Source organism: Eutrigla gurnardus, assembly GCF_963514095.1.
Source record: "Eutrigla gurnardus genome assembly, contig: SCAFFOLD_54, whole genome shotgun sequence".
Lineage (NCBI taxonomy): Eukaryota > Metazoa > Chordata > Actinopteri > Perciformes > Triglidae > Eutrigla > Eutrigla gurnardus.
The window spans coordinates 222,996-240,301 of record NW_028155488.1 but is presented as its reverse complement, the minus strand read 5'-3'; the positions used below and the strand labels follow the sequence as shown (position 1 = coordinate 240,301).

General features: G+C 48.5%; 3 protein-coding genes across 3 annotated transcripts; all 3 read right to left on the bottom strand.

Moving 5' to 3' along the window:
- Positions 1-229: 229 nt before the first annotated feature.
- Positions 230-1,739, bottom strand: LOC311010241 (zinc-binding protein A33-like; the record flags this gene model as incomplete). Its single annotated transcript, XM_084040783.1, has 1 exon — positions 230-1,739. One exon carries the CDS (start codon positions 1,737-1,739, stop codon positions 279-281), a length of 1,461 nt encoding a protein of 486 aa, XP_083896909.1. The 3' UTR covers positions 230-278.
- Positions 1,740-2,412: 673 nt separating this feature from the next.
- Positions 2,413-14,889, bottom strand: LOC311010267 (zinc-binding protein A33-like; the record flags this gene model as incomplete). Its single annotated transcript, XM_084040801.1, has 3 exons — positions 2,413-2,444; positions 4,176-4,244; positions 13,548-14,889. 3 exons carry the CDS (start codon positions 14,887-14,889, stop codon positions 2,413-2,415), a joined length of 1,443 nt encoding a protein of 480 aa, XP_083896927.1.
- Positions 10,784-12,233, bottom strand: LOC311010251 (zinc-binding protein A33-like; the record flags this gene model as incomplete). The annotated part of the gene is made up of 3 exons (XM_084040789.1): positions 10,784-10,800; positions 11,001-11,647; positions 12,133-12,233. The coding sequence occupies 3 exons, from the start codon at positions 12,231-12,233 to the stop codon at positions 10,784-10,786; spliced, it is 765 nt and encodes a 254-aa protein (XP_083896915.1).
- Positions 14,890-17,306: the final 2,417 nt, after the last annotated feature.

The window sequence follows — 17,306 nt, the reverse complement described above, 5'->3', positions numbered from 1 at the left end:
ACAGAAAGTATTTCTGGATAGAATCACCTACTCAACCTTTAAGTGTATTTGATGGACATGTTACATTTTCTTGCACTTTTGTTCAAATACGTGAAACTAAAGTAATATATAGAATATGTCTGACAATCAACAGTCACACTTGGTAGAAAGGAAACAGGGAGATTATTACATCAACATTCACTTTTTGTTCCATTCTGAACAGTAAATCATTATGTTTGGTTTCAAATGAAAGATTTTCTTTAAAAACCTGAACAAACGACGACCACCACTCTGAAATCCTAATGAGTCGCTGAGAGCTCACCTCCCTCCCTGAACATCACAGAAACCTCACTTTGACACATTTTGATATCAGCTGTTTTAGCATCACCAGCTCGTTTGATACTCAACCAGGGGAAGAGTTTCTCTGTAAAAGTGTCTCTGTGAGTGTAGATGTGAGTCATGTCTTCAGGGTTGTAGAAAGACACCTGCCCCCCATCATAGTCCAGCTGGACTCTGATCCTCTGGAGACTCTTCTTCACTCTGACAGTCTTACCAGCTCCATTAGTGTATTTTCCCCCGCGATAAAATAAACACCAGATTCCATATTTTGGTGTAGCAGTTGTCTCTACCTTCCTGTCATATGACTCTTTAGCCAAACCTACCAACCAGTCTGGATGGTCTCCCACCTCCACCTCCCAGCTGTGTTTCCCTGAGCTGAAGCCCTCAGAGCCCAGAACGTCGGCATACTTAGAGCTTCTCTCTGGATTGTCAGGAATCTGCAGGTTTGTGTCTCCATGTCTCACCTGGGTCAGATCATCAGACAGACAGAGACTGGAGTGTGCAGTGTTTGGGTCCAGAATGACAGGACTGAAGTGGACCACATCCTTCATCTTCTCCCAGACCCTGAAGGACAGGTTGCCCAGATGTTTGGCCACATCTATCAACGCTCCTGAGACCGGTTGTGGATCTGACAGTGAGGTCTGGACTCTGGTTCTGGTCTGAGTGGATTTATAACTGCTGAGGAACGGCACGTTGTCTTTCTGCAGGTCTTCTTCAACGGCAGAGATACTGTCTGACAGAGAGGAGATCTGATCCTGGATCACCTTCATCTCTCTGCTGATCCTCTTCCCCTTCTGCTCCTCTTCCTCCCTCAGAGCTGCCAGTCTGGACTGCTCTTCCTCTTTCAGGAACTGGTGCAGCTTGTTGAACTCTGCTCTGATCTGTGTCTCCGTGGACAACAGCTGCTTCTTGGAGTGTTGAATCATTCCATCGTATGTTTCCTCCACTTGTTTGTGTTTGACCCTCTTGTCCTTCAGAGACTCCAAGTCAGATCTCATCCGGTCCTTCAGGTCTCTAACTGCTTGTTCTATAGGAATCAACTTGTGACCCTGGTGGAGAGAAAACTCACAGACAGGACACACAACTCGATCTTCATCCTCACAGAACAGCCTAGCCTCTTCTGGGTGTTTACTACACACCAACTCCACCTTCTCCTCTCCCTTTTCTGTCTCAGGTGATCCAGTTTTCTGTCGCTTGGCAAAGGAGTCAGCCAGTCCCTTCAGGGTGAAGTTCAGCGGTGGAAGTTCTTTGGAGGATTTTCTTTTACAAGTGGGACAGTTTTTGTTGTTAGCTTGTTCCCAGAATCGTTGCAGGCAGCTTGAACAGAAGCTGTGGCTGCAGCTCAGAGACACAGGATCACTGAAAGTCTCTGAACACACGTGGCAGGTCAGGAAACTTTCAAGAAGATCTCTCTCAGCCATTTCCTCTGGTGTGAATGATCCTTTAACAGCAAGACTCACCAAAGCTGTGTGATCAGTCCATACGATCCGTGTTAATAGTCCACGTCCTTCTACCTGGAATAGCGTCTAATCACCTTTCAGTTTCACTTTCCAACATTTTAAGTAAACAAGCTGACATTTCATTCTATCACCAGCAGATGGTAGTATTTCCTCGTCATCCTCGACAGCACACTTTCTTTCCAATCTCACATCAATAACATCACCCGGTCTGCTTACTTCCACCTACGCAATATCAACCGCCTCCGCCCCTCCCTTACTCCCCATACCACTGCTATCCTTGTCCATAGTCTCATCACTTCCCGCCTGGATTACTGCAACTCCCTCCTCTCCGGTCTCACCCATAAATCCCTGCACAAACTTCAACTGGTCCAGAATTCAGCTGCCCGTGTCATTACCAGAACCCCCTCCATCCACCACATCACTCCCGTCCTACAGCAGCTCCACTGGCTCCCAGTCAAGTCCCGCATTGACTACAAAATCCTCCTGTTAACATTCAAGGCCATTCACAATCTTGCCCCCCCATATCTTTCCAATCTTCTCTATATTGCCATCCCCTCTCGCACACTCCGTTCATCCTCCTCCATTCTGCTGACTGTCCCCCCGGTCCGTCTTACCACCATGGGGAGCAGAGCTTTCAGCCGCTCTGCTCCCCGGCTCTGGAACTCTCTGCCACCCGAAATAAGGAACATCAGTACATTTTCACATTTCAAGTCCCGACTCAAAACACACGTGTTTAAGATTGCCTTTTCCCTCTAACCAAGTTTCCTGTCCATACTTCACTTTACTCTTGTGTACTTTTGTGGCTTCTTTGTATTTTATTTTTATTTCATTACTTCAATTTTATTTTATTCTATTGTGTACTGTACATTGTCTTTTATTTACTGTAAGGTGACCTTGAGTGACAGAAAGGCGCCTATGAAATAAAATGTATTATTATTATTATTATTATTTGATTTACTGTCAGATTTCACAACAACTTTGTATGTAAATATTTTATCTGTAAGTGAAAAAGAAGATAAATGAGAATATGTATTGACATTGTAAACAAATGTCTGAACACAGAAACACAGAGGCTAAAACATTACAATTCAGAATTTGTGTTCAACACGTTTTGTATCAATGTAAATCATCATTTAATTAAATGACAATGTACTCTTCCAAGACAGTGAAAATACTATAAAAGAAGTATTTCACTTGTGCAAAACATTTCCTCTGAAATTACACAGACACATAATAGTCACCTTTACATCTCATTGTACGCAACACAAACATGAATAAAAACCTAAATGTAAAACAAAACGTTCACGACCATTAATGAATCCTCCACCATCAGGCCAGTATCATCAGTCTCTCACTGGCCTGCAGAGGGCAGTAGAGTAACCAAAAGCTGCACTCAAGTAAGAGTATTGTTACTTTCTAATAATATGACTCAAGTAGAAGTAAAAAGTAGTCATCCAAATAGTTACTTGAGTAAGAGCTAGAAAGTATTTAGTGGAAAAACTACTCAAGTACTGAGTAACGTCTGATTTACTGGTTCAATAATCAGAGCATGAACATAAAATAGACTAAATAGAAAATATAAATGTGCAAATTTAGGTATTGCCAAAAAATATTTCTGTCACTAAAACAATAATCAATTTAATCTCTACAAAATAACAAAAAATAAGGCAAATTCAGCCACAAGAAACACTAATAAATCCTCAAGCATGCTCAATTTAGTAAAGTCATGTTTACAACCATGAGGTGTGTAGGAAAAACACAGTACTGTGTAATTACTGGACAGACAGATGTTCGGAACATGCAATGGTATATTTACATATTTATACAAGGAGTAGGTCATTTGGAAAAACCACAGAAACTTTGACTTTGAACACATCGGCGAAGAGAAAAAGCCCCGCCCCCCTTTGTTCAGACCTCAGAGTGCCGCAATCAGGAAGTAAGCATTGACAGACAGGCAGGCCGTCCAATTATTTTCTCTGCACATTTTTGATTGGACGGGGTTTTTACAGTCCTGCCTCCTGAAATTTAAAAAAAAATGTTTATGTCAGAGCATTTAATGTATTCATTGATATCGGTATGTTACAAGGATTTCAAGGTATATAACAGAAAGTAGTTCTGGATAGAATCACCTACTCAACCTTTAAGTGTATTTGATGGACATGTTACATTTTCTTGCACTTTTGTTCAAATACGTGAAACTAAAGTAATATATAGAATATGTCTGACAATCAACAGTCACACTTGGTAGAAAGGAAACAGGGAGATTATTACATCAACATTCACTTTTTGTTCCATTCTGAACAGTAAATCATTATGTTTGGTTTTCATATTAAAGATTTTCTTTAAAAATCTGAACAAACGACGACCACCACTCTGAATGAGTCGCTGAGAGCTCACCTCCCTCCCTGAACATCACAGAAACCTCACTTTGACATATTTTGATATCAGCTGTTTTAGCATCACCAGCTCGTCCAATACAGAACCGGGGGAAGAGTTTCTCAGTAAAAGTGTCTCTGTAAGTGTAGATGTGAGTCATGTCTTCAGGGTTGTAGAAAGACACCTGCCCCCCATTATAGTCCAGCTGGACTCTGATCCTCTGGAGACTCTTCTCCACTCTGACAGTCTCACCAGTTCCAATAATATATTTTCCCCCGCGATACAATAAACACCAGATTCCATATTTTGGTGTCACATATATCTCTCCCTTCCTGTCATATGACTCTTTAGCCAAACCTACATTCCAGTCTGGATGGTCTCCCACCTCCACCTCCCAGCTGTGTTTCCCTGAGCTGAAGCCCTCAGAGCCCAGAACAATGGCATACTTAGTGCTTCTCTCTGGATTGTCAGGAAGCTGCAGTCTTTTGTCTCTCCGTCTCACCCCGGTCAGATCATCAGACAGACAGAGTCTGGGGGCTGCAGTGTTTGGGTCCAGAATGACAGGACTCAAGTGGACCACATCCTTCATCTTCTCCCAGACCCTGAAGGACAGGTTGCCCAGATGTTTGGCCACATCTATCAGTGCTCCCGAGACCGGCTGTGGATCTGACAGTGAGGTCTGGACTCTGGTTCTGGTCTGAGTGGATTTATAACTGCTGAGGAACGGCACGTTGTCTTTCTGCAGGTCTTCTTCAACAGCAGAGATACTGTCTGACAGAGAGGAGATCTGATCCTGGATCACCTTCATCTCTCTGCTGATCCTCTTCCTCTTCTGCTCCTCTTCCTCCCTCAGAGCTGCCAGTCTGGACTCCTCTTCCTCTTTCAGGAACTGGTGCAGCTTGTTGAACTCTGCTCTGATCTGTGTCTCCGTGGACAACAGTTGCTCCTTGGAGTGTTGAATCATTCCATCGTATGTTTCCTCCACTTGTTTGTGTTTGACCCTCTTGTCCTTCAGAGACTCCAAGTCAGATCTCATCCGGTCCTTCAGGTCTCTGACTGCTTGTTCTATAGGAACCACCTTGTGACCCTGGTGGAGAGAAAACTCACAGACAGGACACACAACTCGATCTTCATCCTCACAGAACAGCCTAGCCTCTTCTGGGTGTTTACTACACACCACCTCCACCTTCTCCTCTCCCTTTTCTGTCTCAGGTGATCCAGTTTCCAGGGTGAAGTTCAGCGGAGGAATATCTTTGGTGGATTTTCTTTTACAAATGGGACAGTTTTTGTTGTTAGCTTGTTCCCACAATTGTTGCAGGCAGCTTGAACAGAAGCTGTGGCTGCAGCTCAGAGACACAGGATCACTGAAAGTCTCTGAACACACGTGGCAGGTCAGGTAACTTTCAAGAAGATCTCTCTCAGCCATTTCCTCTGGTGTGAATGATCCTTTAACAGCAAGACTCACCGAAGCTGTGTGATCAGTCCGTATGATCCGTGTTAATAGTCCACGTCCTTCTACCTGGAATGGCGTCGAATCACTTTTCAGTTTCACTTTCCAACATTTTAAGTAAACAAGCTGACATTTCATTCTATCACCAGCAGATGGTACTATTTCATTAACTGTCAGATTTCACAGGATCTTTGTATGTAAACAGTTTATTTGTAAGTGAAAAAGAAGATAAATGAGAATATGTATTGACATTGTAAACAAATGGCTGAACACAGAAACACAGAGGCTAAAACATTACAATTCAGAATTTGTGTTTAACACGTTTTGTATCAATTTAAATCATCATTTAATTAAATGACAATGTACTCTTCCAAGACAGTGAAAATACTACAAAAGTAGTATTTCACTTGTGTAAAACATTTCCTCTGAAAATACACAGACACATAATACTCACCTTTACATCTCATTGTACGGAACACAAACGTGAATAAAAACCTAAATGTAAAACAAAACCTACACGACCATTAATGAATCCTCCACCATCAGGCCAGTATCATCAGTCTCTCACTGGCCTGCAGAGGGCAGTAGAGTAACCAAAAGTTGCACTCAAGTAAGAGTATTGTAGCGCCGGGGAGCCTGTACGCTTGAGAGGGACTCCATTGCCTTGCGGCCGGAGGCGGATATAGCTGGGGGCGGGTGTTATGTTTTGCCGGGGCCTTGTTCTAACGTGTATGCACTGTTGGTGGTAGCACAGGTTGCTAATAAAGCTGTTCGAAAAGTGAGCTACCTCCGTTGTTCTTCACACGAGCCGAGCTCGCCACATTGGCCACCTGGTGGCCTAACATAAAACTCCCACGCTACAATGGAGATGAACCACCAGAGACTTATCTGCTCCAAGTGCAGCTGGCGGCACAGCTAAATGCTGGACTGAGGGAGAGACAGCGGGGCACGTCGCCCTCGCCCTGGAAGGAAAGGCCCAACAGGTCCTCACGGATCTACAGCCAGGGGAGCTCCTACAGTGGGCCGACATCAAGCGGGCTATACAGCGCCGGTTTAGCCACCGGATGTTCCCTGATGACGCCAGGAATGAGTTGGCTCGCCGGCAGAGAAGGGGAGAGGCTGGGCGCCTACGCTGCTGACCTACAGCTTTACGCAAGACGAGGCTACCCAACCTTCGATAGTGCCACACAGGAGGAACTCGCCCTCCAAGCGTTCATCCAGGGCCTCCAACCAGAGCGACTACAGGAGCACATTCGCCTGTTTGAGCCAATGACACTTCCCTCAGCACTAACCGAGGCAGAACGGGTGGAGCACGTCCTGCAGGAGAGAGACACCGGGTGTGCCAAGCGGTCTACGAAGAGAGCGACGAAGAGGAGGTGGCACGCCAGGTGACATCCACATCCCCCCATCCACAACAGCGACGTCAAGGGCGGACCCGCAGAGACGTGGAGGGCTGCTACAGGTGCGGGGAACCAGGCCACATGGCACGCCACTGCCCAGCCCCCGCTCCTCGACCCATACCGGCCCAACCTTTGTTAAACTAGTCCGGGGGGCACAATGAGGGGACCACCTCCCGGGAACGATGCACCACCCCTCGTCGATCCATACGCAAGACTCGGCCGGCTGGGCAGCGGTCGAGGACTGTACCTGCACTGCGCACTCAACGGGACCCCATGCAGGGCTCTGGTTGACACAGGCTCCACCATATCCCTGGTCCGACCAGGAGTTTTGCCCAATATTAAGGACGCCAGGCCACGAGGCTGGAAAATCACACAACGCCATATAACCACAGTCACCGGTGGGCGGGCCAAGATGAGAGGAGAAGGGCTGGTTCAGGTGTCTGTTGCTGGCCAAATCACCAACCACAACTTCTGGTTGGCCGAGATCCAAGACTCCTGCATCATTGGCCTGGACCTCCTAACCAAGTGGGTCGCCTACATCGACGTCACCAGGGCCGAGCTTCATCTGTGATGCTCGACACAGCGGCCGCCGAAGTTCCGTTGGCACCCTCCAGCAGCCCAAACACCATCAGCTGAAACCAGAGCTGCTGTCCAGGATCTGCTCCAGCGGAGCTGTGAGGGTCTAGACCCGGAGCAAAAGGGCCAGCTGCGGGAACTGTTGGAACTGTTTGCTGATATCTTTGCAGCCAATGACGAGGACTGTAACCGGACTAACTTGGTCCAGCATCACATTGACATTGGAGACACACGGCCCATTCATCTCCGCCCACGCCGCCTGCCCTTCGCCAAAAGGAACGCGGCCGAGGGGAAAATCAGAGAGATGGCAGCAGCGGGGGTCATCGAGCCGTCTGATAGTCCATGGGCGGCACCCGCAGTCCTGGTGAGGAAGAAAGACAGTACCTGGCGGTTCTGCGTGGACTACAGACTCCTCAACGAAGCCACCAGGAAGGACTCTTACCCGCTGCCCCGCATTGACGACGCCCACGACCGCATTGCTGGGTCTAGGTGGTTCAGCTCCCTGGACCTCCGCAGCGGCTATTGGCAGGTGGAGTTGGCAAAGGAAGCACGACCAAAGAGAGCGTTCTCTATTGGTCAGGGACTGTGGTTCACCGTAATGCCCTTCGGGCTCTGCAATGCCCCGGCCACCTTTGAGCGCCTGATGGAGAGGGTCCTGGCCGACATCCCCCCAAGCCACTGTGTGGTGTATCTCGACGACCTGCTGGTCCACGCGGCCGACTTCGAAGGGGCTCTATGTAACCTGAGAGACGTTATTAAAGCCATTCACCAGGCCGGGTTACGTCTGCACCCGAAAAAGTGCAGCTTACTCCGGCAGCAGACGTCCTTCCTGGGCCACGTTGTAAGTGCAGCAGGGGTGTCCACCGAGCCGGGAAAGGTCGCTGCAGTGAGGGACTGGCCAGTTCCTCAGAACATCCAGGAGCTGCGGAGTTTCCTAGGGCTGGCCTCCTATTATCGGCGGTACGTTAGAGACTTTGCTACCATCGCCAGCCCGCTGCATCAGTTGACCCAAAAGGGCCAGGTGTTCCGGTGGGGCGAGGACTGCACTGCCGCCTTCACGCAGCTCCGGTCCGCCCTTACGACAGCCCCTGTTCTGGCTTATCCCGACCCCAAACTACCGTTCATCCTGGACACCGATGCCAGCAATGTGGGGGTCAGTGTCCCAGGAGGGGGAGCATGGGGAACAGGTAGTGGCCTACTACAGCTGTTCTTTGAACCGGCCAGAGAGGAACTATTGTGTCAGCCGCAGAGAACTGCTGGCCATCATCCTCGGGCTCCGCCACTTCCGTCCCTACCTCTACGGGCAGAGGTTCCTGCTGCGGACTGACCATGCATCCCTCACCTGGATGTTGCACTTTAAAGAGCCTGAGGGTCAGCTGGCCAGGTGGCTGCAGATACTGCAGGACTACGACTTCGAAGTACAACATCGCCCAGGCCAGCTCCACAGCAACGCTGACGCCCTGTCCCGTCGGCCCTGTGAGATGGGGGACTGCAGGCACTGCCAACACGCTGAGGAGAGGGAGGCGTCGACCCCTAGAGTGGCAGTCCTGCACGCTGACCCCCCAGACGATGGCAGCAGTGACCACGAGGCTCTCGACCCCCAGCAACTCCAGGAAGATCAGAGGCAAGACCTTATCCTCTCCCGGGTTCGGAGTTGGCTGGAGCAGGGACAATGACCAGCATGGACGGCTGTATCCCCATTGGACATGGAGACTAAAGCCCTTTATTCCCAGTGGTCCAGCCTGGTCCTCCGGGGAGACCTCATCTATCGTCGCTGGCAGGCTCCCATGGGGCATCGTCACATCCACCAGCTCCTTATTCCTCGTTGACGGTGCTCACAAATCCTCCAACTGGTCCATGGTGCAGTGGGCTCTGGGCACTTCGGGGTTTCGAAGACATTACATCGTCTCCGGTCCCGGTTCTACTGGCCGGGTTGTCACCAGGACGTGGAGCTGCACGTCCATCGATGCGACTCCTGCACCGCCAAGAAAGGGCCAACCCGACGCTCTCATGCCCCTCTGCAGCAGTACCAGGTGGGGGCCCCCATGGAGCGGGTGGGCGTCGACATCCTCGGTCCATTTCCAGTCACTGACAGTGGGAACCGGTATGTCCTCGTGGCAATGGACTACTTCACCAAGTGGCCAGAGGCGTACGCGGTTCCTGATCAGACCGCCACTACCACTGCTGAGTACCTGACCAACGAGATGTTCTGCCGGTTCGGGGTGCCAGAGGAGCTGCACAGCGACCAAGGCCAGAACTTTGAGTCCCGGGTTTTCGGGGAAGCTGTTTGAAAAGTGAGCTATCTCCGTTGTTCTTCACATGAGCCGAGCTCGCCACAGTATTGTTACTTTCAAATAATATGAGTCAAGTAGAAGTAAAAAGTAGTCATCCAAATAGTTACTTGAGTAAGAGCAAGAAAGTATTTAGTGGAAAAACTACTCAAGTACTGAGTAACCTCTGATTTACTGGTTCAATAATCAGAGCATCAACGTAAAATAGACTAAATAGAAAATATAAATGTGCAAATTTAGATATTGCCAAACAATATTTCTGTCACTAAAAGAATATTCAATTTAATCTCTACAAAATAACAAAAAATGAGGCAAATTCAGCCGCAAGAAACACTAATAAATCCTTTAGCATGCTCAATTTAGTAAAGTCATGTTTACAACCATGAGGTGTATAGGAAAAACACAGTACTGTGTAATTACTGGACAGACAGATGTTCGGAACATGCAATTGTATATTTACATATTAGGTCATTTGGAAAAACCACAGAAACTTTGACTTTGAATGTATCTGCAAACTGAATAAGCCCCGCCCCCCTTGGTTCAGACCCCAGAGTGCCGCAATCAGGAAGTAAATATTGACAGACAGGCAGGCCGTCCAATTATTTCTCCGGACGTTTTTGATTGGATGGGGTTTTTACAGTCCTGCCTCCTGAAATTTAAAAAAATGTTTTTTGATGTCAGAGCATTTAATGTATTCATTGCTATCGGTATGATACAAGGATTTCAAGGTATATAACAGAAAGTATTTCTGGATAGAATCACCTACTCAACCTTTAAGTGTATTTGATGGACATGTTACATTTTCTTGCACTTTTGTTCAAATACGTAAAACTAAAGTAATATATAGAATATGTCTGACAATCAACAGTCACACTTGGTAGAAAGGAAACAGGGAGATTATTACATCAACATTCACTTTTTGTTCCATTCTGAACAGTAAATCATTATGTTTGGTTTCAAATTAAAGATTTTCTGTAAAAACCTGAACAAACGACGACCACCACTCTGAAATCCTAATGAGTCGCTGAGAGCTCACCTCCCTCCCTGAACATCACAGAAACCTCACTTTTGACACATTTTGATATTTTGACACATTTTGATATTTTTTTGATAGCTGTTTTAGCATCACCATCTCGTCCAATATTGAACCAGGGGAAGAGTTTCTCAGTAAAAGTGTCTCTGTAAGTGTAGATGTGAGTCATGTCTTCAGGGTTGTAGAAAGACACCTTCCCCCCATCATAGTCCAGCTGGACTCTGATCCTCTGGAGACTCTTCTCCACTCTGACAGTCTCACCAGTTCCATCAATATATTTTCCCCTGCGATACAATAAACACCAGATTCCATATTTTGGTGTCACAGATATCTCTCCCTTCCTGTCATATGACTCTTTAGCCAAACCTACAGACCAGACAGGATGGTCTCGCACCTCCACCTCCCAGCTGTGTTTCCCTGAGCTGAAGCCCTCAGAGCCCAGAACGGTGGCATACTTAGAGTTTCTCTCTGGATTGTCAGGAAGCTGCAGGTTTGTGTCTCCCAGTCTCACCTGGGTCAGATCATCAGACAGCCAGAGATTGTCAGCTGCAGTGTTTGGGTCCAGAATGACAGGACTGAAGTAGACCACATCCTTCATCTTCTCCCAGACCCTGAAGGACAGGTTGCCCAGATGTTTGGCCACATCTATCAGCGCTCCCGAGACCGGCTGTGGATCTGACAGTGAGGTCTGGACTCTGGTTCTGGTCTGAGTGGGCCATCTCTCTCTCTCTCTCTCTTGCGGTCTGAGTGGTCCCCGGGAGCAGCCGTGAGGTATAAAAATTGCGCCGCCTTAAGAACTCTATCTTCCATCGCAACACGACGTTGCAACAGGGGGTGAGCTCCTCCACCGCAGCACACCGCTGCAACAGGAGATGAACTTTTAACGTCTGCAGCGTTTCCTTTGTCTTAGGCCACAGTCTTTTCCCAAACTCGATAGACGAGCGACAGACTGTTTTCCACCCGTTTTCCGCGACTCGCCCCTTTTCTTTTACTCATTTTTGGATCCTGAGAGATCGCCGCACCCGCCCGATTCTTTGTCTGCCTGCAGAAGAGGAACGAACGGTTCCTTTGTTTCAGTGACCAGTCGGAAGGATAACCTCTGCGCCCCGCTCCTGTCTGAAGTCAGCTGACTAAATCGCCAAGTTGTGCGACACAAACTGTTTTCTTCATTCGAGTCGACCATCGAGAGACAACTGCTATGCCCCGCTCTCGTCTGGACTCCACCGACTTGTCGCGTCCCCCGCTGCTGCCGAGGACTCGCAAACCACAGCCCGCCGCCGCCGGCACGTCAAGAAGCACCGCCACCGCACAAGACGGACTTACGCACATCGACAAACTAAGAGGCTATCAGTTTGGGCAGAGACATAAGTTTGATAGTGTAGGATTTGCTTGTAATTCTTGTTAACGTGTTTTGTAGTTTTGATCATGAACTGCCGAGTCCGTTGCTTTCTGTGTTCTGTGTTCCGCTGGGTTTCATTTCGGTAACAGTGTGTGTCCAACCACGGACACATTCACAAGCTCAGTAAGTGATCTACCATCAGTTAAAGGACCGGGGTCCCGCCGAACGAACGCCAGTTCATTCACAAGCTCCCGTGTGATGGTAATATTAGCTTACTGATCCTTTGTGTATTACGCGCGCATTCTCTCTCTCTCTTTGTCCTGGCTAACACACATGCGCACACACATACAACGCCCCCACACGTATCCTCCGCCAGCTGTTTCTGTCTCCGGATGCTAAGGAAATAGCTCCATCTGGTGGCTGTACCCGGCCATCTCTCTCTCTCTCTCTCTCTCTTGCGGTCTATCTGACGTCAGTGGCTCTGCCCCTGAACGCTGTGAGGAATAGCTCCACCTGGTGGTCGTCCCTGGCCATCTCTCTCTCGTACTCTCTCTCTCTCTCTCTCTACCTCCGCACACACACACACTCCACGTGTGTCTCTTCCTTTGTTTAGCTTAGCTTTGTGTGTTAGGTAGTAAGGCATATATACAGGTATACAAGGAGTAGTTCATTTGGAAAAACCACAGAAACTTTGAACACATTGCTGAACTGAATAAGCCCCGCCCCCCTTTGTTCAGACCTCAGAGTGCCGCAATCAGGAAGTAAGCACTGACAGACAGGCAGGCCGTCCAATTATTTTCTCCGGCCGTTTTTGATTGGACGGGGTTTTTACAGTCCTGCCACGGCCACAGATGAAAATATTAAAATGGTGTTCATGTCAGAGCATTTAATGTATTCATTGCTATCGATATGTTACAAGGATTTCAAGGTATATAACAGAAAGTATTTCTGGATAGAATCACCTACTCAACCTTTAAGTGTATTTGATGGACATGTTACATTTTCTTGCACTTTTGTTCAAATACGTGAAACTAAAGTATGATATAGAATATGTCTGACAATCAACAGTCACACTTGGTAGAAAGGAAACAGGGAGATTATTACATCAACATTCACTTTTTGTTCCATTCTGTACAGTAAATCATTATGTTTGGTTTCAAATGAAAGATTTTCTTTAAAAACCTGAACAAACGACGACCACCACTCTGAAATCCTAATGAGTCGCTGAGAGCTCACCTCCCTCCCTGAACATCACAGAAACCTCACTTTGACACACATTTTGATATCAGCTGTTTCAGCATCACCAGCTTCTCCAATATTGAACCAGGGGAAGAGTTTCTCAGTAAAAGTGTCTCTGTGAGTGTAGATGTGAGTCATGTCTTCAGGGTTGTAGAAAGACACCTTCTCCTCATCATAGTCCAGCTGGACTCTGATCCTCTGGAGACTCTTCTCCACTCTGACAGTCTCACCATCTCCATTAGTGTATTCTCCCCCCTCATACAATAAACACCAGATTCTATATTTTGGTGTCACAATTATTTCTCCCTTCCTGTCATATGACTCTTTAGCCAAACCTACAGACCAGTATGGATGGTCTCCCACCTCCACCTCCCAGCTGTGTTTCCCTGAGCTGAAGCCCTCAGAGCCCAGAACGTCGGAATAGTCAGAGTTTCTCTCTGGATTGTCAGGAAGCTGCAGGTTTGTGTCTCCCCATCTCACCTGGGTCAGATCATCACACAGCCAGAGTCTGGAGTGTGCAGTGTTTGGGTCCAGAATGACGGGACTGAAGTGGACCACATCCTTCATCTTCTCCCAGACCCTGAAGGACAGGTTGCCCAGATGTTTGGCCACATCTATCAGTGCTCCAGAGACCGGCTGTGGATCTGACAGTGAGGTCTGGACTCTGGTTCTGGTCTGAGTGGATTTATAACTGCTGAGGAACGGCACGTTGTCTTTCTGCAGGTCTTCTTCAACAGCAGAGATACTGTCTGACAGAGAGGAGATCTGATCCTGGATCACCTTCATCTCTCTGCTGATCCTCTTCCCCTTCTGCTCCTCTTCCTCCCTCAGAGCTGCCAGTCTGGACTCCTCTTCCTCTTTCAGGAACTGGTGCAGCTTGTTGAACTCTGCTCTGATCTGTGTCTCCGTGGACAACAGCTGCTCCTTGGAGTGTTCAATCATTCCATCGTATGTTTCCTCCACTTTTTTGTGTTTGACCCTCTTGTCCTTCAGAGACTCCAAGTCAGATCTCATCCGGTCCTTCAGGTCTCTGACTGCTTGTTCTATAGGAACCACCTTGTGACCCTGGTGGAGAGAAAACTCACAGACAGGACACACAACTCGATCTTCATCCTCACAGAACAGCCTACCCTCTTCTGGGTGTTTACTACACACCACCTCCACCTTCTCCTCCTCTCCCTTTTCTGTCTCAGGTGATCCAGTTTCCAGGGTGAAGTTCAGCGGAGGAATATCTTTGGTGGATTTTCTTTTACAAATGGGACAGTTTTTGTTGTTAGCTTGTTCCCAGAATCGTTGCAGGCAGCTTGAACAGAAGCTGTGGCTGCAGCTCAGAGACACAGGATCACTGAAAGTCTCTGAACACACGTGGCAGGTCAGGAAACTTTCAAGAAGATCTCTCTCAGCCATTTCCTCTGGTGTGAATGATCCTTTAACAGCAAGACTCACCGAAGCTGTGTGATCAGTCCGTATGATCCGTGTTAATAGTCCACGTCCTTCTACCTGGAATGGCGTCGAATCACTTTTCAGTTTCACTTTCCAACATTTTAAGTAAACAAGCTGACATTTCATTCTATCACCAGCAGATGGTAGTATTTGATTTACTGTCAGATTTCACAGCAACTTTGTATGTAAACAATTTATTTGTAAGTGAAAAAGAAGATAAATGAGAATATGTATTGACATTGTAAACAAATGTCTGAACACAGAAACACAGAGGCTAAAACATTACAATTCAGAATTTGTGTTCATCACGTTTTGTATCAATGTAAATCATCATTTAATTAAATGACAATGTACTCTTCCAAGACAGTGAAAATACTACAAAAGAAGTATTTCACTTGTGTAAAACATTTCCTCTGAAAATACACAGACACATTATACTCACCTTTACATCTCATTGTACGCAATACAAACGTGAATAAAAACGTAAATGTAAAACAAAACCTACACGACCATTAATGAATCCTCCACCATCAGGCCAGTATCATCAGTCTCTCACTGGCCTGCAGAGGGCAGTAGAGTAACCAAAAGTTGCACTCAAGTGAGAGTATTGTAGCGCCGGGGAGCCTGTACGCTTGAGAGGGACTCCATTGCCCATTACGCCTTGCGGCCGGAGGCGGATATAGCTGGGGGCGGGTGTTATGTTTTGCCGGGGCCTTGTTCTAACGTGTATGCACTGTTGGTGGTAGCACAGGTTGCTAATAAAGCTGTTCGAAAAGTGAGCTATCTCCGTTGTTCTTCACACGAGCCGAGCTCGCCACATTGGCCACCTGGTGGCCTAACATAAAACTCCCACGCTACAATGGAGATGAACCACCAGAGACTTATCTGCTCCAAGTGCAGCTGGCGGCACAGCTAAATGCTGGACTGAGGGAGAGACAGCGGGGCACGTCGCCCTCGCCCTGGAAGGAAAGGCCCAACAGGTCCTCACGGATCTACAGCCAGGGGAGCTCCTACAGTGGGCCGACATCAAGCGGGCTATACAGTGCCGGTTTAGCCACCGGATGTTCCCTGATGACGCCAGGAATGAGTTGGCTCGCCGGCAGAGAAGGGGAGAGGCTGGGCGCCTACGCTGCTGACCTACAGCTTTACGCAAGACGAGGCTACCCAACCTTCGATAGTGCCACACAGGAGGAACTCGCCCTCCAAGCGTTCATCCAGGGCCTCTAACCAGAGCGACTACAGGAGCACATTCGCCTGTTTGAGCCAATGACACTTCCCTCAGCACTAACCGAGGCAGAACGGGTGGAGCACGTCCTGCAGCCAAAGGACCGCACTCCTCGGGAGAGACACCGGGTGTGCCAAGCGGTCTACGAAGAGAGTGACGAAGAGGAGGTGGCACGCCAGGTGACATCCACATCCCCCCATCCACGACAGCGACGTCAAGGGCGGACCCGCAGAGACGTGGAGGGCTGCTACAGGTGCGGGGAACCAGGCCACATGGCACGCCACTGCCCAGCCCCCGCTCCTCGACCCATACCGGCCCAACCTTTGTTAAACTAGTCTGGGGGGGCACAATGAGGGGACCACCTCCCGGGAACGATGCACCACCCCTCGTCGATCCATACGCAAGACTCGGCCGGCTGGGCAGTGGTCGAGGACTGTACCTGCACTGCGCACTCAACGGGACCCCATGCAGGGCTCTGGTTGACACAGGCTCCACCATATCCTTGGTCCGACCAGGAGTTTTGCCCAATATTAAGGACGCCAGGCCACGAGGCTGGAAAATCACACAACGCCATATAACCACAGTCACCGGTGGGCGGGCCAAGATGAGAGGAGAAGGGCTGGTTCAGGTGTCTGTTGCTGGCCAAATCACCAACCACAACTTCTGGTTGGCCGAGATCCAAGACCTCTGCATCATTGGCCTGGACCTCCTAACCAAGTGGGTCGCCTACATCGACGTCACCAGGGCCGAGCTTCATCTGTGATGCTCGACACAGCGGCCGCCGAAGTTCCGTTGGCACCCTCCAGCAGCCCAAACACCATCAGCTGAAACCAGAGATGCTGTCGAGGATCTGCTCCAGCGGAGCTGTGAGGGTCTAGACCCGGAGCAAAAGGGCCAGCTGCGGGAACTGTTGGAACTGTTTGCTGATATCTTCGCAGCCAATGACGAGGACTGTAACCGGACTAACTTGGTCCAGCATCACATTGACATTGGAGACACACGGCCCATTCGTCTCCGCCCACGCCGCCTGCCCTTCACCAAAAGGAACGCGGCCGAGGGGAAAATCAGAGAGATGGCAGCGGCGGGGGTCATCGAGCCGTCTGATAGTCCATGGGCGGCACCCGCAGTCCTGGTGAGGAAGAAAGACAGTACCTGG